General features: G+C 54.1%; 1 protein-coding gene across 1 annotated transcript in view; it reads left to right on the top strand.

Annotated features, from left to right (window-relative positions):
- The window catches only part of LOC108865228 (Down syndrome cell adhesion molecule-like protein Dscam2), a 145,887-nt gene that overhangs the window by 37,772 nt on the left and 83,648 nt on the right, over window positions 1-24,467 (top strand). Inside the window, exons 4-5 of the mRNA XM_029113264.1 lie at window positions 2,259-2,525; window positions 19,299-19,568. Of these exons, the coding sequence (XP_028969097.1) occupies window positions 2,259-2,525; window positions 19,299-19,568 (537 nt within the window). The remainder of the gene's footprint in view (window positions 1-2,258; window positions 2,526-19,298; window positions 19,569-24,467) is intronic.

The following is a 24,467-nucleotide window of genomic DNA, read 5'->3' as shown; positions in this document are numbered from 1 at the left end:
GAACTTTGTTCAACTTTGTTGAGACCGACTTCCCGAACGGCCGCCTGACAAGAACCTCGGCCTGTCGATCCTGATCTCAAGTTATTCGTAGCCGCCCGACCAAGAGAACGACAGGTCGCTGCATCCGGCTGCATCGATCGGGCTCGATCGGGAACTACCGCGATCGTCTTCTTCGTTTTTTTGTCTTTCAATCCATTCAATCTTTGTCCGCGTTCGCCGACATCAGAGATTCCATGTCGGGATCATTCGCTGGACGGGGAGGTTTTTACCCTCGGCGAGACGCAGTGATTCGTAGAGAAATGTTTCTCGAAATCGCCGCGACGACTTCCCGGCATTGATTCCGAGCGATGAATAAAAAGTCTGCGCGAGGAGGGTCGTAATCGGGTAGGAGAACTGCGGGGTCGACGGGGAAACGGACCGGCCGGAGAATCGGGGCGATCGGGAGCACACAGTGCCGCCGCGAATACTATTAGCTGCGGAAAGGAATGCGCTCCAGGGGAACCTGATGGCGACAGTTTACTGGTTCGCAGGCGGGAAAAGATGACGAATGGTTTTTTTCTGCTAAGCACGTTAGGCTAAAATATTCGGGACTCCATTACGCTGGTCGGTCGGTCGGCGGTCTACGACCGGCGAGGTGGGGAGTTGCCAAAGGAATGCCAGTCGTACAAAAATATGTTGGCACGGCATGCCGGCACGCCGCCGGGAGGAACACCCGAAATTAGAGGACCGAGCCACAAGCGACCGAGCAGCGAGGAGCCGACTGGCTTTTCTTAATGAACGGCTACATGCAGACACGCCAGACACGGCCACATCCTCAATGCCCTCATATAATTTTCTCTTTTTTTGTCGATCCTGCCGTGACCGTTCCGCGGAGCCTCGCGCCCCCAAGGAGCGTTTTTGAGCGCCGTCCGTTCTGGCTTCCCTGAAAATAGCTCACAAGTGGCATCATCAGGAACTCGAGGGAAAGAATGGTTTCGTTGCAGCGCCATGCAGAAATGCACATCACGAACAGCCGGAATTCCGCGTCCCGGAGAATCGACTGTGTGCCCACCGATCGACGGCGAGCGATCTGGCAGATGGGGAGAGGTCCTCGCGACAACAACAACAACCTGATGAGACAAAAAGTCGACAGCTACCAGGAAAGAGCATCAGGCAAAAGGCCGTCGCGCGAGAGGTCGCCAAGGGGATGCACGCGGGGACGGAAGGGGGAGGGAGCACCGGGCGGAACTCCGGGGAGGCGAGCGGCGAGCTAGTCTGTCACTACTGGCTCGGGTAGGTAGGGAAACGGAGGAAGAGACTGCGTAAGCAGCGCCGTTGTCCTGCTTGACGGAAATCTCAGCGGAGATTGACATCCCCCGACGACGTAGCATTTTGACTAAGTTCCTCTCTCTGCGAGTTCGTCGCTCGTGTCGCTCCCAGTTGTGATACAGGCAGCTCAGTGGCTGACTGGCTCTCCGGTCGGTTGGTTGGTTCGCTTGTTCGCTCGGTGCAATGTCTGGCAGTAGTAGTGCAGGGAGATGCATTGACTGAGTTGCTAATGACCTCCATCCAGCGCGGTCCCTCTCACAATCCATCAGTCTGATTAGCGGGCTCCTGCGGCCTCCACGACGGGCTCCCCTTGACCCCTCCATCCGGCTTAGCGAGCAACCAGCCGTCCACCAGACGACACGACCAACCAGTGAACCAGTCTTGTGGGTCTTGGAGCCGACCAGCCGCTCCGTACATGCATTCAGCTGGGCATGAAGCGGAGACGAGTCTTTGATCGTTGAGCTTGACGCGACCGCTTCTTACGTCAGTATTCTGGTTTACCCCCGCCCCCATATCGTCGTCCCTTTCGTCGACGATGTATTTTTCGCGGTTGTCGCAGTCCGCGTTCCTGTCGTCGCCGTCGTCGTCATTGCTCCCACCAGTGGCTCCCGAGCAATAAGCCAACAAGACAAGCAACGACACTGACAGTGCCTGTCGAACTGTGTCAAACTTGAAAGACCATAGAGCTGTCAGAGTGTGTAAAAAGGGTGTTCTTCTCTACGAGACTCGATACGTGATACATACATACGGAATACATACATATCACGCAGGAGCAACCATCGAAAACGATGCTCACGCGATTATTATCAATTTTCACTGTTATTGCCGGCCCGCCAAGCGATTTGATTCGACAAAGGGTCGAGCTTGGGCTTTTCTGAAGTTGGTAAGCTTGACTCGGTGTTACCGCGACCGACGTTCTCCTTTTGAATAAGTCCTTGTTCCCCTTCCAGATGCCAAAGACTCTCCAGCAAGAATGGTGGAGTGTCCACCGCGGGTCAGTCTGACCGAGGGCGAAACCCTTCGATTGCCCTGTGTTGCCACTGGTCATCCGAAACCATCGTACCGATGGTTCCGAAGCGCTCCGAACCAACCGCTCCCTTCCGAAATGGGAGTTTTGATAATGAACAAGATGACGTTAGCGGATACCGGAAGATATATTTGCACTGCCAACAACACTTACGGCGAGGATCGTTGCGACACCGAAGTCACGGTCACCGGTGAGTTCATTTTCCGGGGAGAAATCGGGAACCTCGGGTACTTACTCCACGTAGGTCTTAGCCTCAGGATTCCGAGCCGGAAGGAGACTGGATACTCCACGATAGGCCTGCTCCTGGTGTAAGATAATGTACCGAGTCAGTATTTCACGGTGTCGTTCGACGTCCATGCTGGATAATTCTCAGTGGTCATGGTTGGGAAAGGGAAAACGATTTAATTGAGCCAGGAATACCGGTTTGGAAATAGAAATAGAATTTGTAACGATTTAGGAAGGATCTCGTGGAGTTTTCTGCTCCGATTGAGCGTTTCGTTCGATCTCGATCGAAATGAAGGGCTGTGAGTTTGTAGTCGAACAGCGATGCGCAGCCAGCCGGGCGAGCAAGCAGTCGAGAAATTGCACTGAATCGATTGCAGCCGGCAGTGGACATCGGTCTGATGGGCGTTTTCTTAGCAAGCAGTTGTCTCTGATTCTCTTTTGCTTCTCTCGACGTCTCTCGTCGTTTCTCCCCCATAGCATTCGACAAACAATCTCCTTCTAACGGCAGGAGAATGTATCCTGCGATATCCGTGGCTATTTTCCTCGCTGTCGTCTCCATTCTGCTGGGATTCGTATGAAATTGATGTTTGGTTCTCCTCTTGCGAAGAGGCCGACCGTTTCAGAGGCCGTCTATTGTTTTCCGGAGGGAGTCGGCTGATACTCGGGAGTTCAGTGGAGAACGGGCAAGAGGGGCGGGAGGAGATGAAACAGAGGGGCGGGTTCGGATTCCTACGACGGGGAGAAACCGCTTCCGAGAGGTCTATTCGTCTATCGTGCGAACGAAATTCAGCAGTCTTTTCGAGGACAACGCTTCGGAAGAGTCTGTCAACTTCACGAGTCGTCGCCGCCGCGCCGCCGGGACAGGTCGGAGTGCCATCAAAATTGCATCACCGGGAAACACTGATCGAAGCCGTTCTCCCCTCCCCGTCGTTGTCCCGAGCGGAGCTACCGGAAAGAATCATTTCACAATCATATCTCGGGGAAGGCCATCGACATCATGCATGGGCTCTTTTCTTTTTCTTCAGTTATAACGACCATAGCGGGAATATTGTTTACGAAGCAACGCGTCCCGCCGAGGCGAGTTCGCACGACACGTATATATTCACTTGATGAATAGTGGGAGTAATCGAGACAACGCAGACGCCCAGAGCTACGACTAGTGCTATGACAAGCCTTCCAGTCCGGCTGACTGTTGTGGGGCCTGTCAGAGGCGTTTTCTTTGTCACGATAATTATTAAACGTAATTGTAACTTTCGTTTATCATGTGGGATTTTTGTGCGGCTTCCCGGAGGATTTGCACAGGCCGCACGTCGGATGGTCAGACGGTTGGAAATCTCTGCCACCACACTGTACTTGGCGGCTCTCCATCTCTCGACCGCGGCCACGGCTTGACTGCGGGCGCCCGCCCGCCTTCCGGCTGGAGGGTGGCACGCACGCGGCGGCTTGGCAGAGCGAGCAAGGCGGTCGACCAGCGCGTAGAATCCACAGCGATGTGTTCATAGACAAATCGAAGCTGACCAAAGCTTCGTTCCATATGCGTTCGTTGATTCTTTTGTGATCCCATTGTTGTCCTTGTTCCATTGTGTTGATGTGTTCAGACGTCCTAAAGCTCGTCGTCACCGTCAGCTCCGCGCCTGCTCTTCTGTTCGTCCGTCCGTCCGTCGGCCTGCTCGTCCGTTTTCGTGTTGTCCGCTTGCCCGCTCGGCCCGCGGGCGGGTCGCTCGGCCGGCCTGCCAGCCGGCCGTTCTCCGTCGACGTACCGATCGACTTTTCCAGTCGCTGTTCGCGTTTTTCTCCGTTCGTCTCCTCCATCTTGGCTCCTGAAAATACGTCCCATACCCTTTGTCCTCTGCTTCCGTTTCTATTCGGTTCCTCGTTTGGGAGCTGCGTCCCTCGATTTTTCGCGCGTCCGATCCGGCGACGTTGCTCCCGTCACCTGTTTTCGAATTTGAGTTTCTCTGGAGTTCCCGGAGAATCCCCGGGAACCTGAACATTGAACATCCTTGTATCTTGTGGACCCGAGGGATCGATAGGAGGGCCGACGGATAGCCGAAAGATCACACACATGCGTCATGTTTCGCACGCGGACGCGGATCTGCATTCTCCATCTCATCCCTCGTCGTCTCGATTCGAACTGTTGGTTTGACTCCGTAGGCCGACAACGTACCCCGAAGGGGGACCAGAACGACCGCTGCGATTCCTATTCTTCCTTGAGCGATTTCCGAATAACTCGTCTGTCTCAGGCTACAGCCAGCCCGGAGTGACATAATCCCTTTGCGGACTTGTGCTTGCGAGGTGTTCCTCATCCATTCGTATCTGCAGGGGAGAACATTGGTATTGAGACGTTATCAGGCGACGCTCCCATAGGAACGAGGCTGTATTGGAGTCAGTCAAGTCAGGAGCTCACCGATCGGTCCCAATAAGGTGAAGCCGCGCGAACTTTTTCCCTTACCTCCTTGACAATCTCTGGACAGTATTTTCGAACTCTCAGGATATCAGTTCCAGAGCGCGACCGACTCCGATATTAAAACAAACTTGATACGGGTTCCATTTTCTCCCGAGTCTCTCTCTTCGCCGCTCTCACCGATGCTTGTCTCAACTTCAGAATGAAGAAGCTTCACTCGGCGGAGGAAAAACGAACAAAGAAAGAAGCTGAAAATACGAAGTATGAAGATACACTAACGGGCCGAGGAAAGGCGAACAAGGGAGGAGTTGAGCAAATCCAGAAGAGACACAGTTGAGCAGAAGTCTCACCCGGGGCCATATATGTGGTCGGGTCGTAGACTCAAAGTTTCCAATGTAGACGATTGCGCTCCGCATGTCCTTTCCTGATACAGCTTGTTTGAGTCAGGGAGCAACGTTCTCAAAATGAACTTTCTTGCTCAAAGAAATTTTCTCGAGACGTTAGCTCTGCGTCGGGACCGGGGAGTGCTACCTGCCGAAGGTCTCAGAAGCCGTTGTTCGATTGGAGGAGAAGCATCCCCAGAGCAGGGATGGTTCTCGCGGAAATCAAGAGAAGAGAATAAGAGTAGTATCAATCAATCAACCAGCTACGATCGGCTTCGGTAGCAGAATAGCCCGGGGCGAACAGAGTTCCAAACTACCCGATATTGCTGGATGCTCTCCGAGGCGGGAAGTTGCGTCGAAAGGAAGAGCCGGCCCTCCGAAGAGAGCTCCGTCGACTTCGAAGCGTGCTCGGAGGTGCATTCAGACGCGCATGCCGAATGTAGAGGTCTTCCAAAGGTGTTGCCATGGAGATACAGCTCCGACGGCGTCACGACTTCCTTGCGTATGGCTGCAAGGCGACCCTTCCCTGTGGAAATCGCGATGGAGCTGCTCACAGGGATTCTGAGATTCCTGGAATCGAGCGTGTCCTCGGCTCGGATCGCCAACCGTGAAGGTGGCGAGTGGCGAATCGCTTGAATGGAATGTCGAACCGTCCTGCGTGTTGTCTGAATCTTCCTGGACCTCTCGCCGACGTCCTGACGCGAATTCTGAATCACTCCTGTCCTCGCCAATGAGCCGGCCCAGGCAGCATGCACACCAACACAGGGCATCGTTTTCCCGTGTAGGGGACAGCGAGACATTGACCCTTGAATGCGTAGAGACATCGGTATGCCGTCTCACCCGTCGGATCGGACCGTCGATAGACCCGTATGCTCCACGACTTGCGGTTGCTCATGCAGGGCAGGGGACAGGAGGGTGGATGAACTGGCAGATGCCGACTCCTTAAGAGAGACCTCCCGCCCTGTGCTCCCGTTCTTTTCCACGCGGCCGCAAACAGTCCACCTTCGCCCCCACCCCCGGTGCCCTCTCGCCCTAGTCACTTCCCGCTCCATTCTGCCCGCAGGGTTTGTCCCTGCGTGCGCGTCGGAATTTCAAGCTTGCGTGGCATCCTTTTCAAGGAAAAAAAACTTCTACTACACAGGAACGAACGAAAGGGGAAGCGGACTGGAGCAAGCAAAGCTGCCGCGTTTTTCCTACTTTTGCTTGAAATCACTCTTGCGTTCAGCGCTTTCACGAAACTCAACGTCGACGAGGCCGACGCGCGAAAGCCTCCGATTCAGGAGTCGGGTTCGGAGTTTTCATTTCGGATTCTTCATATGGATTGTGTCGCATGCCGCAATCGATCTAGGAAGATGATCAGGGGAATTGGACGAATCGAGCTCAGCTCGGGAGATCGATTTCGCCGGAAATGGAAGCATGAATAATTCCCCATCTAGAATGCTAGCGGACGGGTTCGGACCGCTGAAACAGGCGATTCGGATCCGGGTTCATGTCTTGAGAATTTCCAATGGCGGGGGTCTTGTCTCGCCAAATCGGAAAGGGCTCTCCGAATTCCGTCCCCTATTTTCACTCAAGCTCTGGCCCTGCAGTCGATGACACGATTTCACGGCCGGATTCCTCCATTCACGCGTCGTGAAGCCTCAGCACTTCACCCCATTGCGTGAGATGCCTCCGCGAGCCAGCCCAGGACCGGAGATTCATTCCATGTCGTTGCAAGTGATCGCGTAGCGCTGCTCACTCCGAATTAGAGGGAAGAACCGGACCTACGCACAACGTATTGTCAGTATGAGTCAGTTTTCCACCGACCGGGCTTCGATCTCCTCCCGAGTAAGGAAAGTACTGCGAACCACGGAAGGAAGACAGACTCTTGGATTTGCTGCTCGAACGAGCACACAACGCGTCTCTATGCAAATGGTCCCCTCAGTGTTCTTGCTCCCTCTTATGCGAGAATACCGTCAACAGACCCAATAGCAGTGAGCCACCTCGAGGGAGAGTTCGCGACCGACCGTCCGTCTCTCTGTTTCCGTTCTCGGCCGGTTTATTTCCTATACTCATACATTTCTTCGCCGGGCCTATTTTCGCGTCCCGAGTCCGCTTCTCCGACGCACTGCGAGGAGTCGATTTGCAGCGCCGGGGCAGCTCTAGAACTCTAGAGCTCGACCTGGACGGTCGGCTGATCCGGAGCCGTCCTCGATGGTCGTCGTTTCGGAGCGGCTCCCGCTCGAATTCCGGAGGAAAATTCGACGTTAGCTCTGAGACTCCGCCGACATTACGTCGACGGTTTCAGTAAACCCTGAGTCCTGGAGCTCTCATTCGATAATCGCATGTGTCCCAGAAGCTTTCACGATTTCGACCTCCGACCCGGTGGCTGTGAACCAGCGCGGCGGCTCTAGGAATCGATTTCCTCTGTTTCCGATCGAGCCTATCGCAAAACAATCGAAAATCTAGCTGTCCATTCTTCGCTGGCTCTCCTGTTGACCCCACAAATTAATTCATTGATCGCTGAGAGTGCCGAAAGCTCAGATCGAAAAGCCATTTTGTCGAACGATTCGAGACGGTACCGCATCAGCGTGCTTTGGCCATGGAGCCTCTCGGCTCGCTTGCGCGACCTGGACCTTCTCAGAGCGTGATGGAGGTCGAAGCGAGTAGATTGACCTAAGATCGCAAAGAGACCGTCGGGGACAAACGCGCAGGTATCGATTCCAACGCGCGCTGGATACTTCCTGATATCTCATAGAAAATCGGCAGACTGCCCGGCCATATCGGAGATGCTGACCTCGCTCACAATCAGTGAGATATGCCGATAAAATGAGCTCGCGATGTTTCCTCTCGATTTCATTCGGACGGTTGATATTTTTCGCCGTCAATGAATTCGTCGACTCACGAGTTGCTTCCGCATTGCTCTGCGCACTTTGGTACGGGAACGAGGTTGCGAGTCGCGACTCCGTACACCCTCGCGCAGCACCGGCAAGTTGTCACGGCAGAGAAAGAAAATGATTGATGGTAACAACTTTCTGATCTTGTGCTCTGCCTGCACTGGTTCGGTCTGCTGATCGGTCCGCGTAACAAGCAATCTACGGACCATCACTCCATCGATTCACTGGTTAATTGATCAAGCGGAGGATAGACCCAGATCCTAGCGGACAAGGACGCTTCGCCGACAGAACCTTAGGCAGAGGGGAAGGGGGAAGGAATAAGGTGAATCTAGATTGGCATAAGGGCGAGACCTATCGAGAGGGATTTCCCGGTGATCGTCGCCCTCCGAGATGAGTAGCCGATAAATAATTCGAGCGACGGTGACAGTCGTCGTTGCTCGAGTGTTAGTGTATGTTTGTGTGTTTACTTTCAGTTGTATGTGTTCGTATTGACTCGACACCATTCCGAGCACACAGTCTCGCTGCCTCACTCAACCCTGTCGTGTTTACTGAATAAACGGCGGAAGGAAGCAAACATTAGAAGCATTTTGTGTTCCTGCTCCATCGGGGGAACTCGCCAGAACCTAAGCTTTTTCGTATTTGCGATGATCCCCTTCCGACAATCTCGGAGAATCAGCAAACTCGACCATCTGATCATCGACTCGTGTACGGAGAACGGCATGGCGAGAATCTGTACGCAAGACCCGTGTCGGTTCTGTTCCCTGTTTTCGAGGAGCAGCCATCTCGAGGACACGCGAAGGAGGTCAAGATCCCTGCGACTGCTGGAATCTTTGCCATTGATCTGAACATTTCTCCCGCGGACCGGTCGGACGAGGCGCCAGCCGAACGCTCAAGAATCTCAAGGCTTGCAGACGGATCCCATTGACAAAGACCGTTTGAGAAGAATGGAAGAATAATGCCGGGCCCAACGGCTGGTCGGCCGAAGACAGTTTTGAAGGACAGAAAAGATCGAGGATAATTTTTTCTATGCTCCTTCCCTTTCACTTTTCTATGACACGGTTCATGCAGCCCGGCGGCTGCTGCGACGCTCCCTCATCTCTGCGAACAAATGGATGGATGGAAAAGCGGGAAGAAGGATTACGCAGCAAAATAATTTCTTAACCAGCAGGCCCGAGCGGCTTTGGCTCTGCTGCTGCGGCCTGACAAATATTCCGAAGCAGCTGCAAGAGCAGCAAAACTCGTTATAAGATGTTCTACCTCTGAAGTTCAAAGGTGTCAAAAACAAATCCCGCGGCTCAAGTTTACGTATTTTCTCCGCGCGTTTCGCCTCGCTGACGGGCGGGGCCGGGGAGAAACAAGATTTTACAGCAGAATTCTCGGAGCCTCGGGCTCCGAGCACGCTCTTCCGGGCTCAAGATCTTATCCTGAAAAACGTAGCATCCAGGAAATGAGGTGGGAATATTTCCCTGAGCTCAAGCTCTTCGCAGCAGTCGCTCCCGGAACGTCTGCGTATTTGTCGAGTAGAGATCGGAGGATTCATCTCCGCGTAAATTCAATCCCCGCTTGTTATGGCACTGGAGCAAGCGGAGCGTTCCCGTACGGGACGACTCTCGGTAAGACTACGAAAGTCGTATCCTCTAGTCGGGAGGCGGGGTCGTCAGGGGCGGTTTTTCGAAATTCTACCAGTCTTGATCAATACTTCCGTTGATATTTATCCGGATCGATTATCACTCGCGTCCCGCATATTGAAAGCGAACAGGGGGATTGCGGCTCTCCATCGATATGTCGAGCCTTCGATCCACCACGAGGATTGACGTTTCGGTCTTATATTTCGTGGAAGTGCGGCTTCGTGGAACCTTGGTCGTGATCGCGTTGGGTTCCGTTCTGATTGGAGGCCTAAGAGACGAGCGTGAACCGATCTTTCCGGTTCTCGGTTAGCGAGATTGCGGAGCCTGTTGACACGTTCCTCTCTCCATTCCTCGCCGTCAACGTCACGGAAGAGCAACAGTTTCCATTGTGCGGTGAAGAGGGGAACCCCGAAAGGCTTGCGCGAGCGAACGCTCGCCCGTCCGTCCGTCTGCCACAGAGCGCGTTCGTTGCTTCGTTGGTTGCTGTCGACCGTTTTTCTCTCATTCCCCCTCTGCATAAAAAGAGATATTTTTCACCCATCGGAGGAGCCTATTGATGGCCTGTCGATACTCCTGTTACCGGCGAATGGGCGAGTCGACAGGCGGATGGGGGCGGGGGACGAAAGAGGGGAGCCCGCAACGCCATCTTGAAGAGAAATCGAACACCTTTCAAGCGACGACGGCCGTCCGGGGACTCGCAGAAGAGGGACTTGAACGCCTCCGAAACCTCCGAGGTCTGAAAGGGCTCCGGGCCGGGGACCGCGAGCATGCGATGCGTCGCAATCCGAAGGGTGTTCACTGATGAATGCCTGCACTCCAGATCGAGAGGGAGCAGTTCGTTCCGCGACCTTGGCGCCCGTTCTGTTTTTCATATTTCCCCGTCCGGAACACTTCAGAAAGTTGAGTTCGTCGCGGGTCGCGAGGGCGAGCTCCAGTTTAAGAACTCGACATGTTTGTCACGGAAGCGGACGGAATCTGCTTGGGTCGAGCGTTTGTCTTCGCATTCGAGCCGTTTCCTGCGTGTATCTCGCTCGCTGTTTGTGTCTGCGTGCGTGTATGTATATTCAGCGATTGTTGTTTGAGTTGTCTTCCAGAAGAGCTCTTCGCAAAGGTTCCCTGGTGCATAACCCCGTGTCCGTACCGCTGGAGCGTGAAAATAAAACGGATCGGTAACAGGACCCTTTTTCGCCATTGTGCGCATAGCCAAGCGTGCGTGCACGCGCACACGCGAGTTCCCTTACGGACACAGCCGAACGGAAAAACGAAGCGTTCGATCCAAACAACCCCTTCCCGGGAGATCCGGGTGGTCACTGAATCTCGGGAACTCCCGAGACATTCCTGATTTAACGCACGTTCGTTGCGTGAAACCGCTCCACTTGCGGAAGGAAAACGGATTATCGTGGGGCTCGCTGATTCGCACCACGCCCTTAACAGGAGCCGGGGAGCTCCGATCTCACGAGGAAGAATCGGACGGGCTCCAAGGTGGGGGCGGCTCGGGAGGCGCAGACGAATAGAAACAAGGGCAGGATGAAAAATAAGTGGATAGACATAAATATAGATATGAAGATGGGCCGACAGGGAGGGAAACCTCAAACGAGAGTAACGAAACAGAAAAATGGCATCTCGGATAAATTGGCGGTTTCTCAGCCGCGGTAGCCGCAACAGCGGCAGCAACATCACCGTTGCCATCACCGTAAACGGCTCCGCCTTCTCCCCGTGCTCTATATCGAGCGAGGTTTGTGCGGTCCGGACTCGGGTCTCTGGCCGCGTGTTCACGGGATGATTCCCCTTCACTCTGAGAGTCTAAATCGTCCCAATTTCCCTCAATCCGGAACGCGTGGCCGTCGGGAGAGGAATAGAGGAATTATTGTGCGTCGACTTTCAAGCGGAGTCAGAATCGTCTTCTTCCCGGAGTATCGAGCGGGAGCTTCCAACGTGTGTATATGACGGATCACGGGAAAGGAGACGAGAATAATTCAAATTTTGTCGGAATAGCTTCGTTGAATGTTTGCGACAGAGGGTGGGGAGCCTCCAGAACAGGGGAGAAGATTCGGGGAGGGGGGGGGCGGCGAGAGGAGGGAACCGGAATGGAAAAGACGCAGGAATCCTATTTTTCCTGCGTCGTCGACGAATTTCTCTAAAGCTGTCAGAATGTGATGTCTTCGAGTCCATGGTGCTGCCGACGTAGACGTGTCGGAAGCGGCGGTACGGAAGAAGAGTTTGAACGAAATATTCACGTATCCATCAATCAGAGCCTCACAATGAACTCCAACTCGACGGCTCGCTCGCGTTCGACGACTCGTAAGGGGAGAACCAATTCAAATGGTGGGTGCGCCGTTCCTCCGGGCGGCTTCCAGATCCCATGGCCGGCCCTTTCTATTCCTCCCTTTTCCTTCGTCTTCGTCAACCGTGGCGACTCACAGTAGTCTGTTCGACCGTTTGAATGTGTGCGCAAGCGTGAGAACACTCCATCCGCCGATTTCCAGCGAAAAGGAGGCTTCCGTTGCTCGCGATCGAATCACAAAAAGAAAAATCCGAGAGTGCTGCTTCCGCGAAAGCGGCATCAGTCTCACCGAGCGAAGGGAGGAACTGCTTCAGAGGGTCTGACATCGCCTTGTGAGCGAGCGATCTGATTGAATCTTCGCAGGGAGGGCCTGCCCGGCTGGTTGGAAGCCTGACTGGCTGTCTGTCCGCCTGCAGTCCGTTGCCGTCGTTGCCTCTTCGCTGTAATTTCAACTCACAAAAGCCTATCGCTTGCGAGCGAGCAGTCGAAACGTCGAATTGCAATGGCGATGAATCAGCTGATTGATAACGATGATAACGATGATGATGCCGTCGTCGTGGCGGACGGAGTACTCCTGCACAAGACGAACGCGTCCCGACACAAGGACTGGTTGGAAATCGAGCAGTGCCGCGATTCCAGCCTTTCATTTGCATTGCGGTCTTCTCGATGTCGTCTTGCTGCCAAGCGAGCAATCGACCAAATTGGAATACGAGAATGTGTCAATGTTGATGCAAGTTCTCTGATTCGAGCGGCTCTCGGAGGAATCAGATTTGTCGATCTGGGCACGACCCGTCGCGAACCTTCTTATAATTGAATGGGATGCTGCCAATTCTGAAATGAGGATGGAACAAGCCCTCAGACGAATCCTCCTGCGGCGTCTGCCCAGACCGGCCGAGCTGACAATGAGAGATAGTCACCGATGCGGAAAGCAAATCCATGAGTGAGGAACACGGCCGAAGACGGACGGAGCAACAGCGGAAATGACGTCAAGTCGAAAATTTTGAGATGTTGATGAATATTGAGCGAAACTTGTGACAGGCCTTTGGCTCGTTGCTCTTGCTCTTCCCGCTAATTCTATTGCGATCTCAGACGACGATCTTGTTGAATGCTGGCTAGTGGCCTAGCCGAGGCCGTTCACGACGATGTCGATGACGTTCTGCTCCTTGACGTCCCGCCCCACAAAGGAGCCGTCGACGACGACGACGATGTCGACAAAGACACACTTGATTGCTTCGAGCAACGGCAGTATCTTCATTGCTCGCTGCACTTTCTTTACCCGCAGCTCTGTTCCAAAAGAGCGGGCCAAAGCGGTGGAGCATCAAAAGAACAAAACTTTGCTTGCGAATTTCGGCCCGTCCCGCATCGTTCCCATTCACCAGGGATCAACCTGCGATTCCTCCATTATTTCGAGTACCCTTCTTAACCCTTGCTCGTGACTCCCCGGAAACAGAGCAGAAAGACCCCTAGCATGTCGTGTGTTCTTTTGGGATTTTCGTATCCAAGGAAGGAGAAATCCGCAGACGGAATAGACGATTGTTCCGAAACGGAACTCCAACTCGTGGTCTGGAAATATCGCGCCAAGTCTCGAGCCTCCCTCCGTTCCGCCGATGTATCGCGTCCACCGAAAAACAAATGAGTGGCCGTAATAAAATACCATCGCCCGGCCGGAAGTGTGATCTCATGATAGGCCTGGTTCCGAACGGCTGGGACTAGGGATGGAGGTTCAGGGAAGGAGCTTTACGACGTCGACGGCGGTGATCGGCCGGGTCTCACGCACGCGTGGACCGGAAGCGAGGAATCTATGCGCCATACAAGCGATAAATTGGCCCACGAAGAGTCCGGTCGGGCTCCTTTTGGACGGACAAACGGACGACGAGCGAAACGCGAGCTCGCGGCAGACGAGCGGTCGCAAGGTCGAGAGTCAGAGCCCACGGCGACCGTCTCCGTCGACACACGGACGGTCAGTCGGTCGGTCGGTCGGTCGGTCGGTCGGTAGGTCGTTCGAAGATGGCTTCGGCCATGCCGATACGTCACGCCTCTTGCAGACGCGGGAGGCCAATTCCAGATCAGCCATCGACAGTAACAGATGAACACGAATGAACGTATAAACTCACAAAGAAACAAACAAACTTATAAACACATAGGAGCTGACAGCTGCGTAAATAACGTAATAAATACTTGGCAACGCTTCGTGACTAAAACCATGTGGTGACGGTGCGGAACCTCCTGTCGTGTCGCTGACGGTGATCGTCGTCGACGTCGTCGGTCGTCGGTCGGCGTCGACGTCGCCGCTCTGGTCGCAGTCCTGGTAGTGCAAGCGATGGCAGTCCTGGTGTCCTCTGGGATCTGTAAAGAACTATTATTATTTATTTGTGTTGCTGCTGCTGTCTCGCCACTTGAGTGCGCCGGCCGCGGTCGTCGAGCTGGCGAGCCGGCTGACAGACCCAAATCAAGACAAATTATGCGGTCGGATCAGCCATGCGACATCGCAGGTCTGCGCGGACACCTTAACCCACTCCCGAGCGCCCACAGCGTTTGTGCGGTACGGCTCAAGCTCTGTCAAGCAAACCCTGGTCCGGAATCGCGCGAGACCTTCAGACGTCTTGTTCTCGCTTGCTGTCTCTGGTGTGACGTTGTTAAGCGCGGAGAGTCGAGCGCTCCGGAGCTTCAGGCCCGCCGGAGTCTTGGGAGACTTCAGATGGCTGTTAAGTTGTCTTGACGTGTCGTCTAATGGAAGTGAACTTTTTCTTTCACCAAATAGAACGTCTTATTGCTGCTTCTGCCGTCGTCGACGCTGATATCGTTCCTCTGTCGCTCCCTCTGCCGAGCGACCGCGACCGCATCCTATTGCATGTCCCTCCGCTAATTTGTCCGACCGGCATTCATCTCGTTGTGCGACAGGTTCCCCACGAGGGACCGCAGTCGAAATCGAACGGACAATCACGTTGGTCGTATTTATGCCGCAGTCGCTTCATTCCGAGCCCTGAGCGGTGATCTCGGTCCTGCAGGTCCGTATTCGAGGCCCTAATTCAACTATTCATCGATTCGTGGACTTTGTAATCGCTAAGCCCCACGATGCTCGAGACGGCGAACGCAAAGCGAATTCGTCGAATTTGTCGGTGGATGAATCGAGAAGTTTGTGAATCAACGATGGTTCTGATGGATGATTCAGCCCAATGAATAGATGGATTCGAGGGTACACGGCCCACATTCGGAACGATCATTAATTTGTGGGCTACTCTCGTCGGTGTAAGATCACCTCGAACATTGTTGACCGCCGTCATCATCATCATCATCATCGAAACAGCTGAACAAAGTTTCCATCTGGTTGAGTAACACCCGAGCCGCGTGGATTCCCCACGCAATCTGGTCGATTCGGTCGGACCGCTTCCCCTAATCGAATGCGCCGTTGTTGTCGATGGTTGCAGTTTGGCGCTCAATACCTGCATCCCGCCTTCGGCTGTACGCCGAGTTCCGCTGTTCTACCTCGCCGCTTCATTCTCTTGCCAACAACGTCGACGACGACTCAAATAACAAATGAAACCGGGCCGCTAACGGCGATCAGTGGAAATCGACGGAGCCCTCGAGGAACCTAAGATCCCGACGAGCACTTCTACCGACGATTTGGGAAGTATCTACGGTTTATCATTACCGCGGAGAATTCATGGCGCGTAATTGCGATCTGCGCGAAAGCGGGAAAGATGGAGCAAATAACTATTTGAGGCGAATTGAGACCACGCGTGATATGGAACAATTTATATAGGCGGGCCGAAATCTGTATCGCGGGAATCTCCATGTGAAAGGTTTCTGCATCGCCGAGGAGGGAAAAATAAAACCCCGGCTATAAGACGGAGTTCGAATGGGCGCATCGAGAGCCAACGCGGGAAAACAAACGAGAGGAAATAGCAAACCGGCTGCAATAAATTACGTGTTGCTTCGAAAGTCCACAGATGCGGCGATCCTGGTAGGCTGGCGCGGCATGGAAACAGTAGCGCCGACGGCAGACAATTTCGTACTTGATGAGCGCTCGGAGATATGTAGCTTGAAAGATGGGACCCGCGTTTAGCCCGACCGGGGAGCTCTTTTCCACTCCACACCCGCGCCTAGTTCGCTCGCTCGCTTGCCCCACCCGGCCCGGAAGGCCAATACGCCTACATCCGGGCCATGGTTAGCCTATTTCCGGAGCTCTGCGACGCCGTCACATCGCAGACTGCTCCTGTGCGATATCCTTCTGTAGTTCGTCCTTCATCTTCTGTTTTACCATTCTTCGAATCTTCGTTTCCGTGGACGCTCTTCTGTTCTGAAATCCACAGTATATTCCTCCTCGATCCTCATGCTCCTCAACACCGTCTGACTTTGCCAACTCTGATTTCCGCGGGGGGGCTCTCGATTACTCGGCATCACGAGGAGAGATTGAAGCGAGGAATCATTTTTAATCTCCCTTCGCCGCTCGCGGATCAACTCGGTCACCTCTTGCTCTCGCCAGGCCGCCCGCCGTGAGCACGGACTTGAGTTGCGAACGAATTTCACGCTGAACGGAGGCTTTGTTCGCGACTGCGGGGCTGTATGCGCGATATTCAATTTCGAAAAGCCGGCAGATCAGCGTGCTCATAAACATTTTACGGCATTCTCCCGCCGAGCCGCCTTTAAATAGCTCTCCACCTACCGCTTTTTCTTCTTCTACTGTTTCCCTCTTCCCCCTTCTCTGACACTCCCCGCTTCTCGATTACCTGTTGACTCCCCTCGAGCGGCTTCCTCCCAAGGAACTCCTCGAGAACTCTCTGCGACAAAGTTTTGAGACTCCTCGATAGATGGAGTGAGTCTGTTCTCGAGGAGCTTGTTTCCCGTCCTGACTTCGTCTTTTTGTGGGCTCGTCGGATGTTTTGAGCTCCTCAAAGAGAATCGATTGTGGAACAATATGGCGGAGTTCGAGTTCGACGACCCTCAATCCGACACCGACCGTCTTCAACATTCCCGGAAATCTCCGGGATATCCTGCGACAGCCCCACAGGATCGATAGGGGGCTGCTCGGGATTCGCCTGAGAGGAGATCTGCGCAGGGCTATCCACCAGTCGCCCCGTGATATACGTACGTAAACGTATCTGGGGCCATATCGAGCTTCAAGACGTCGTTCGCTTCCGGGAAATTGATGTTTGCGTAACCTTTCAGTGTACCGTTCGCTATAAGCTCAGCCTCGACAAAAACTATGTGAACCGTGAAACAACTCTGTAGGTCCGTCGGTCAGTCAGTCAGCAAACCTTGACGATGATGATCCTTTGTCAATAATGATCCGCCAGTTAGAGCGTCAGCTATGGACGGGAGGAAGCGGCCGCTTAGTCGGCTGTCGGTCATTGCGCGTGGAAGGGATTCCAAGTGAGGCTTTCGTAATGGAAGTACCGCTCGGACGACGTCGTTCCCTCCCAGCTAGTTATGGATCTTCCTCCGTGCCCCGGTAAGCGGATCGAGTAAGCCAGCCAACCGGCTAGCGTGCGAACGGGCTACGACCACAGCCAGTAGGTTCCAGTCTCGGCTCGTCGTCGCGTTCGCAGCCAGCTGAGGAAGGCGCGCTCGAGGGCGAAGTAAGAAAAAGCATGCGGAGCCGCGTGCGGACATTACAGCTGGTCGCCGGCTCCGCCGCCAACTGCGTGCCTATTCCCTTCGACGTGGTCTTTACCGTGGTGGAAATTGCTTAACAACCAGTTTCTTCCACTCGGTTCTACTTGGCCGAGCGAGCGGTGCTGCGAGTCCGGCAGTAGCGGCAGCAGTAGGAGCGCAGCAGCTAATTGGTCGTAGAGTTGATCGCGACTTCCTTCTCTACATCCGGTTCCGTTGAAGGTGTGCTGCCAGGCTCCATCAACGCTGTTCCGACCTTCGCAACTCTCTCTTCGGCTCTCGTTACGTTTTTCTCCCTCGTTCTCACCGTTCCTGATAGAGTCCATCGGAGAGCGGCTGCGGCCGGCGCTGGCGGCACAGCTATTTAGGGAGAGGTTATCTCAAACGAGTATGGCACTGCTGGCTGCCGAGGCGACGACGAAGCGAAAAAAAACCTGCGATGGCGGCCGCGCCGTATTGGTATTCGAGTGTTGTTTCCGACAACAGTCAATGGCCAGTTAGCTCCACACAGAGCGAACCACACGTTTACCTGCCTGACTGGTCACCTGTTTCCTCGGTTGCCTCTCACAGGCCGTAACTCGAAGGAGCCCGCGGTAGTAATAGGAGTTCTGCAGCTATTGGGAAACTTCCCATATGCCAACAGCAAACGTCATCGCCGTCAGCTGCTTGTGTTTTGCCGCCCCCGCGTCAGGCCGAGATAAGGATCAGACCGACGATATATTGAAGGCAATTCGAGCTCCGAAGCTCCGGGGCTGGAATATTCGCCCCCATCGTCCCGTGGAACGCTGGCTGGCTGGAAACGACGAAGATGGACGCGGGAGAACTCCTCGGCCGCTTCCCGCGAGCGTCGCGTCCGGCCCAGTGACAGGCATTTCTCGATGCCGAGTTCCTGCGGGAGTCGGCGGAACAATAATGAGCCGTCAGCGGTCAAGTGCCAGGACGGATGGAATGAGCAGCGGAAAGAAATATAACCTCTCAGAAGATACCGTCTGCATGACCATTGACCCATTCACAACGATGCACAGTAACTAATTCGGACCAACTCACTGCGGCAGAACAATTTTTCTTCTCGGAAATCATTGCGAGCGTCAGAGCGGCCGACGTCGAGCGATTGAGGAGTCTTTGTATGTACTTATTTGGAATTACACGAATATTTCCAAGGGAAAGATGTTCTTCGAGTGTGCTCGCGATCTGAGGGAGTCGGGAACGCGAGTGAATGAATTCCCGATGTGGCGGTGATGAACTTTTGGGACGCTAGGCGAGAGTTCCACTTTGTCGTACCGTACCATGTCTCGTATACTGTACTTCGAATTATTATAAACAAGCTACTTCGCAGTCTAGCCAAACGAGAAAACGGGAAGCTTGATACAGCGAGGGAAGGACTTGAAATATATTTCCTCGACTAGAGCGCTCCATGTGTTTAGTTTGGGAGCAGGATTTGTCAGTCACCGTCAACCGTCAGGAAAAGTATCGGAAATTAGTTCCATGCAGCGATGAGATGACACTGCCTCCCAGAAAATTCAGAATTCTGAGATTTCCCTCTGTTTCAGCTCCTCTCGACGCCGTGATGATGCCCCGTCTGCTGAGCGTCCGGAGTGGAGACGACGCGACTGTCAACTGCACATATCGTGGAGGACCCGTTAGTCAAGTGTCCTGGACGAAAGATCAGAAGCCGCTCATCACCGATCATCGAGTTCGACTTCTGGGAAAACTTCTCCTCCATATTTCCGGTTTCCGTCGGGGCGACTCCGGCGTATATCAATGCTACGTCGGGAACCTCCGCGATTCTGCGCAAGGCTACGCCTATCTCAAAGTGCAAGGTAATCAAATCATTCCACAGAGATCAATCAACGATTCGTCCACGAAAGTTCCTAATCGATGTGCGTGGGATGGAAGCGTCCCGCGTTCACCGAGCCCTGTTTCTTTCTTCCGCGTATTTCACCCGAGTGCCCGACACGACCGGTATTGAAATCACGTCGGGCGGCCGGAGTGCGGGACGAACCCCACGAAGGCTTCCCGCATTCGGCGAATATCGCACTGAGCTCACGGCTTGACTTCGCTTAACTTTGTTGCACACGCATACCGCCTGCGTGAAATGATCAAAGCTCGCGCGTGATGAGTCACGTCGACTACGAAAGCGGAGCTGTCTCCACGGCATCGCTGTCTTGCTGATCCCCGCCAGAACCCATCGGCGTCATTGGTTGACATCGAGAGTCTGATGCGGATAAGTTTGCGCTCGATGCTCACCTCGCTCCGCTTCGCAATCGAAGCGTACGCGATGAAGCCTTCTGCAGCTTCATATTTCCGTCCATGAGGCAGACAGTATGCCTGCTGTGAGTTTGTGGATGTTTTTGGATCGAAACGGGCGGTCGCGCAAAATATCACGTAGCAAAGTTTGCTAAGGCCCAGCTAGCAAACGGGCTGACTGGCTGCGTGCCTGCCGATACCCGCCGGCTTATAAATGCTGACCGCCGTTCCTTGACGTCTCCTATTCGCCAACCTCGAACTTCTCCCATCCGTGTTGGGCCGAACGCCGCCGCACTAGCGTGGACGTAACGGACGAACGAATGAACGGCCGGCCGGCCACCCGCTTGCGTAGTTGGTCGACCGGAGGACCAAAAGCAGTCTCTCTATATTAGTTCCGGGGGGGAGCTGAGCCTTGCGTTTTCAGCTTCGGCAATATGCGCTCAACGGTGACCTGACTCGCCCGATTATACTAATACCTAGCTAACACATTTCGCTTACCTCATATGGTCGGCTACGGTGGTGGATTATTTTGCTTTCTTTCCTCAAAGTTCGGACACATTTCGAATCTCCGTACTTGCTAGGGCTTTTTCTTCTGTAGAACTTATTAGTCCCCTCTCTGATTCGACGTAAATTATATCAGCCGTCGAGACTTACGCCGCGCCGTGTCGGCTGGATTTTTCGACGGAAAACCGCGGAATTTCCCGGGTCGGAACTGTACGGATATCACGACCGCAGAAGCATGCCCACCGAAAGAAGATAGCGAGGGAGGAAAAAGTCGGGGTTGTGGAAGGAGGATGAACTCTGAGACTAAGAGCATCTGAATTCACTGGCAGAGCAGCCCGGGGACGGTATGAAGACGGCGAGCGATTCCTCGGGATGACTCGCTTAATTTTCCCGCAAATTCACTCGAGCTGTCCTGCTCCGTCGGTGCTCTGGCGGGCGTTTTTCGGCGATTGGTGGGCATCGATGATGACCAGCGCTGGTGATGGTGAGCTGAGACCGGCTGGGAGCGTTGCGGTTCAGGGAGCATTCGAGGGGGCAGACGTGGACGGCGGGGACGTTTCGTGGAATGAATGCGACAGTCTGGCTAACTGTCCGCTTGTTCGCTCCCGTTGCCCATAAAACGACGACAGGGCAGACTGGGCAGCGGAGGGGGTGCGCAATCCTAATGGGCGAAATGCCATCTCAAATGACTTGGACTCAATTCGCGGGTCCAGCCAGGCTCCGGGTAGCTTCGGTGGACGGGTGGGTCGGTCAACACAATTAACGCGTGCTTCTCAATCGCGCCCCATTTCCATAAGTTGTCCGCAGCTCGCGGGGCGAGCGGAAACAATCGTCGATCGCGCCGAAATCCAACCCCGGTACTGGTGTGTGAAGGACAGAGTGTGAATGACCGACTCCTTGACAAACCGAGTGACTTAGTGGCCGAGTGTTCGGAAGCACTGCTGCTGACGTCGGTTGCGGCTGCGGCGGCGGTAGTGGTGAACTCCTTCTTCAATCTCCAAGATGAGGAGTTATGTTGATCACGTCTCGGCACACCGCAGCGAGCGAGTCCACGCCGACGGAGTAGTCCACCAATAAGTTTGCAAAGCGCCAAACTTTGGACGTGCTTCAATTAAAATTGGATAAAAGCGCACTTGTCCCCTCCTCCGTATTCCCCACGACCGTCTCCCGCTGCCCCGGCAGACTTTCCCGGTTTGCAGCTTCAATCACATCCATACATGCCCCTTTCGGTTCCCTCAACGCAGCCGCCATCTTGTTCCTCTATCGCCCAGTACCCAAAGCCTTTCGGCGGATGGTCGGTCGGTCGGTCGATCTGATCCTACCCCCATCCATGTGGCCTCCATACGGGCTCCGGCACCGTAATGGCCAACGAGGTCGTTCATTTGCGACACATACCAACATGTACGGGCTGAACCAGTAGAGAGGGCAGGCTGGCTGGCTGACTCGAAAGCCCTCGACGAGGATACGTCGCAGGGAGGAAACTCTATTTTGAACAAAATTTTTAGACTCGCAGCCGAACAGGTGGCCCCGTGCAGCTCGGCTCGGAGGACGGTTCGCCAATCTCGATACGCTAGACCTCAAGTCTGCTCGGCGTGTTTTTCGCTGAGGGTACTTATGGGTCGGGTGCGCGACGACGCGGAGCCTCGCACCGAAACAGTTCTGGCGGAGGAGTAGGTAACAATTTAGTTTCGAACGGACGGGCGCTGGTTGAGGGAGCGTGGCTCAGAAAAACGAATCGTGGAGGTGCTATCCGAATATTCGAGCGTTCCCCAGATGCGCGTATCTATCGACACCTACCCAGCGCACAAATTCGAAGCAGGCCTCTCTGACCGAGGTTCATGGTAAACGAAAATTTACCTCTATGTGACGGAACGACCTCTCCTCGGGCGAGACAGGCGAGGTCGTTCGTATGATGAGCTTTCATCGGTTTCTCCGATTTGAGACATTGATTCTTCCGCAATCGAGAAAATCCCAGAGCCTCCTCGGGAACTACGGGACAATTTTAGAGGCATTGAAAGGTCTCTGGCTCATTGGTTGACGGGGGCGCTAGCCGGAAACCGTCGAAGTTCCGAAAATTCCTCTGATACACCCTGCGGATTCCCAGGTCTGTGGAGTGTAGGAGGGAGTCGGTTTTTCGTAAGCGGTCACCGGCCGGATCGTTTGCTTTGCTACCCGCCAGGAGTTCGTGCTCCGGATGCTCTCCTTCCCGCCGGTGTTGTTGGTGTTTGTAAGTGTTCGAGGAAGTTTTGTGGCAGTTGTACGGAGAGCCAGGAACCGCCGAAAGACGACACTGGGCAGTAAAGGCCGAAGGCGTAACAGGAGGGCAATAAATCCTACCAGGAGATCGGCGGCCGCTGCTCCTGCCGCTCTAACTTGCCTGTCTCTCTGCTTGTCTGCCCATCCGTTGGTCTGCTTGTCCAGTCAGCCGGCCGTCCTAGCGCTTCTCGAACGAGTGAGACGGTTGGCTGCAATCGTGAGCTAACCCTTCTTCTTTTGCGTCCGAGCGTTCTTCTACGCCGGAGCGGTTCTCCCCTCCGCCAGTGCCGCTATCTCGGTTCTCTAATCAAGCCCTCAACGCCACAGTTGCTCCACTCTTCTCCATCGGTCGAACGACTCCGTTACGACTTCATTTAGCAAGCCGCTATCCGTCGGCACGGAGAGCGACGACGATGGGATTCGCCGAAGGAAGGAGTGATTCGACTATATGCCCAAGTCTAAGCTTATGAATTCTCAAAAGTAGTTACGGGTTCTTCGGAAAGTCGCTGGCTCGTCTTCGGAGGTCGACTTCCGATTCCAGAGCGATATGGTGATGACGACGATGACGAATGACGCCTCCTTGTCGATTCGCGGAAATTTTCTGCGGGTTATTCCTTCCCCGAGGGCGATCAGGATCGACCTGCGACTCATCGCGGAGACCTCAACGAATCGCTCCCGACTATGTCCTCTCGCTTTGCCGCGACGTCCGTTCCGTTGGACATTCGTGTCATGCTCCCAATCCGTGACTCCGGATTCTGGGCATGCTCTTAATACTTTTGCTCGACTTGTGCAAAGCTCCATAGATGACGGGGAGATAGAAATTACGTAGGTAATTGAGAAATGGCTCTTAAGTTGAAAGCCTTGCTACGTGACTCACCGTACCCGGTCACGGTCACGGCAAGGTACGCTAAGCTATCCTAGCGTGGACCGCAGCTAACCCACGGCTGCGTTGCCTTATCGTGAGTCGATGCACAATTTATTATTATCGTTCTCATCATGCGACCGAGGGATGGGGAGTCAACGAGACTTCCTCTCTACCCCGGATCGCTAGCGGTGAGCAGAGCTCGACGTTGACATTGTTGTCGCCGCGGACGACGTTCACTGTCAGCTCTGGGCTCGGATGAACGGATGAATGGTCGGTTTGAAGAGACGACTCGAATCGAACCCTTGGGAACGCTCTCGCTTGAATTTCTATATTTAGACTCGATCCAACAACTGATCGAAAACTATCCATACGACCTCGTTCCTCCGCAAAAGTTCGTGCCTAACAGATTCTCTGCTCGATTCTAATCTAATTATCGCGTCAGAAACAAAAGCTTCAGAGTGAGCCTCCGATGCAGAGCCGATTACGGATTACAATCGTCGCTTGATTATGAAGTTTTGTATGTCGATTTCGGACGAAGTCTATGTGTAGGGTAATCGGAACATTTCTCCACGCGATGGTCGTGGAGCTCTGGTGCGACTCCAACACCATCGTGGCAGCAACGGTGGGTATTCCAAGCCCGTTCCCATGTCTCTTCTTAGACTCGGTGGGGACTGCGATCGTTTCATGCCTCGTCGGACCTATGAACATATGGGAAGCCTCCTCCCTATTCGGGGCAGTACTCTCACTCAATATCTCGCGACTTGTTCCTGACTGTCGCTATGTGGGGGCTTATTCTTATGTTATCAGCAAAGTCTGGATCGTAATCATGTCTAGTCGGGAATGAGTC

This window comes from Galendromus occidentalis, unplaced genomic scaffold (assembly GCF_000255335.2).
Source record: "Galendromus occidentalis unplaced genomic scaffold, Mocc_1.1 scf7180000076500, whole genome shotgun sequence".
Lineage (NCBI taxonomy): Eukaryota > Metazoa > Arthropoda > Arachnida > Mesostigmata > Phytoseiidae > Galendromus > Galendromus occidentalis.
The sequence above is the reverse complement of the archived record's forward strand: the minus strand, read 5'-3'. Positions and strand labels throughout refer to the sequence as shown.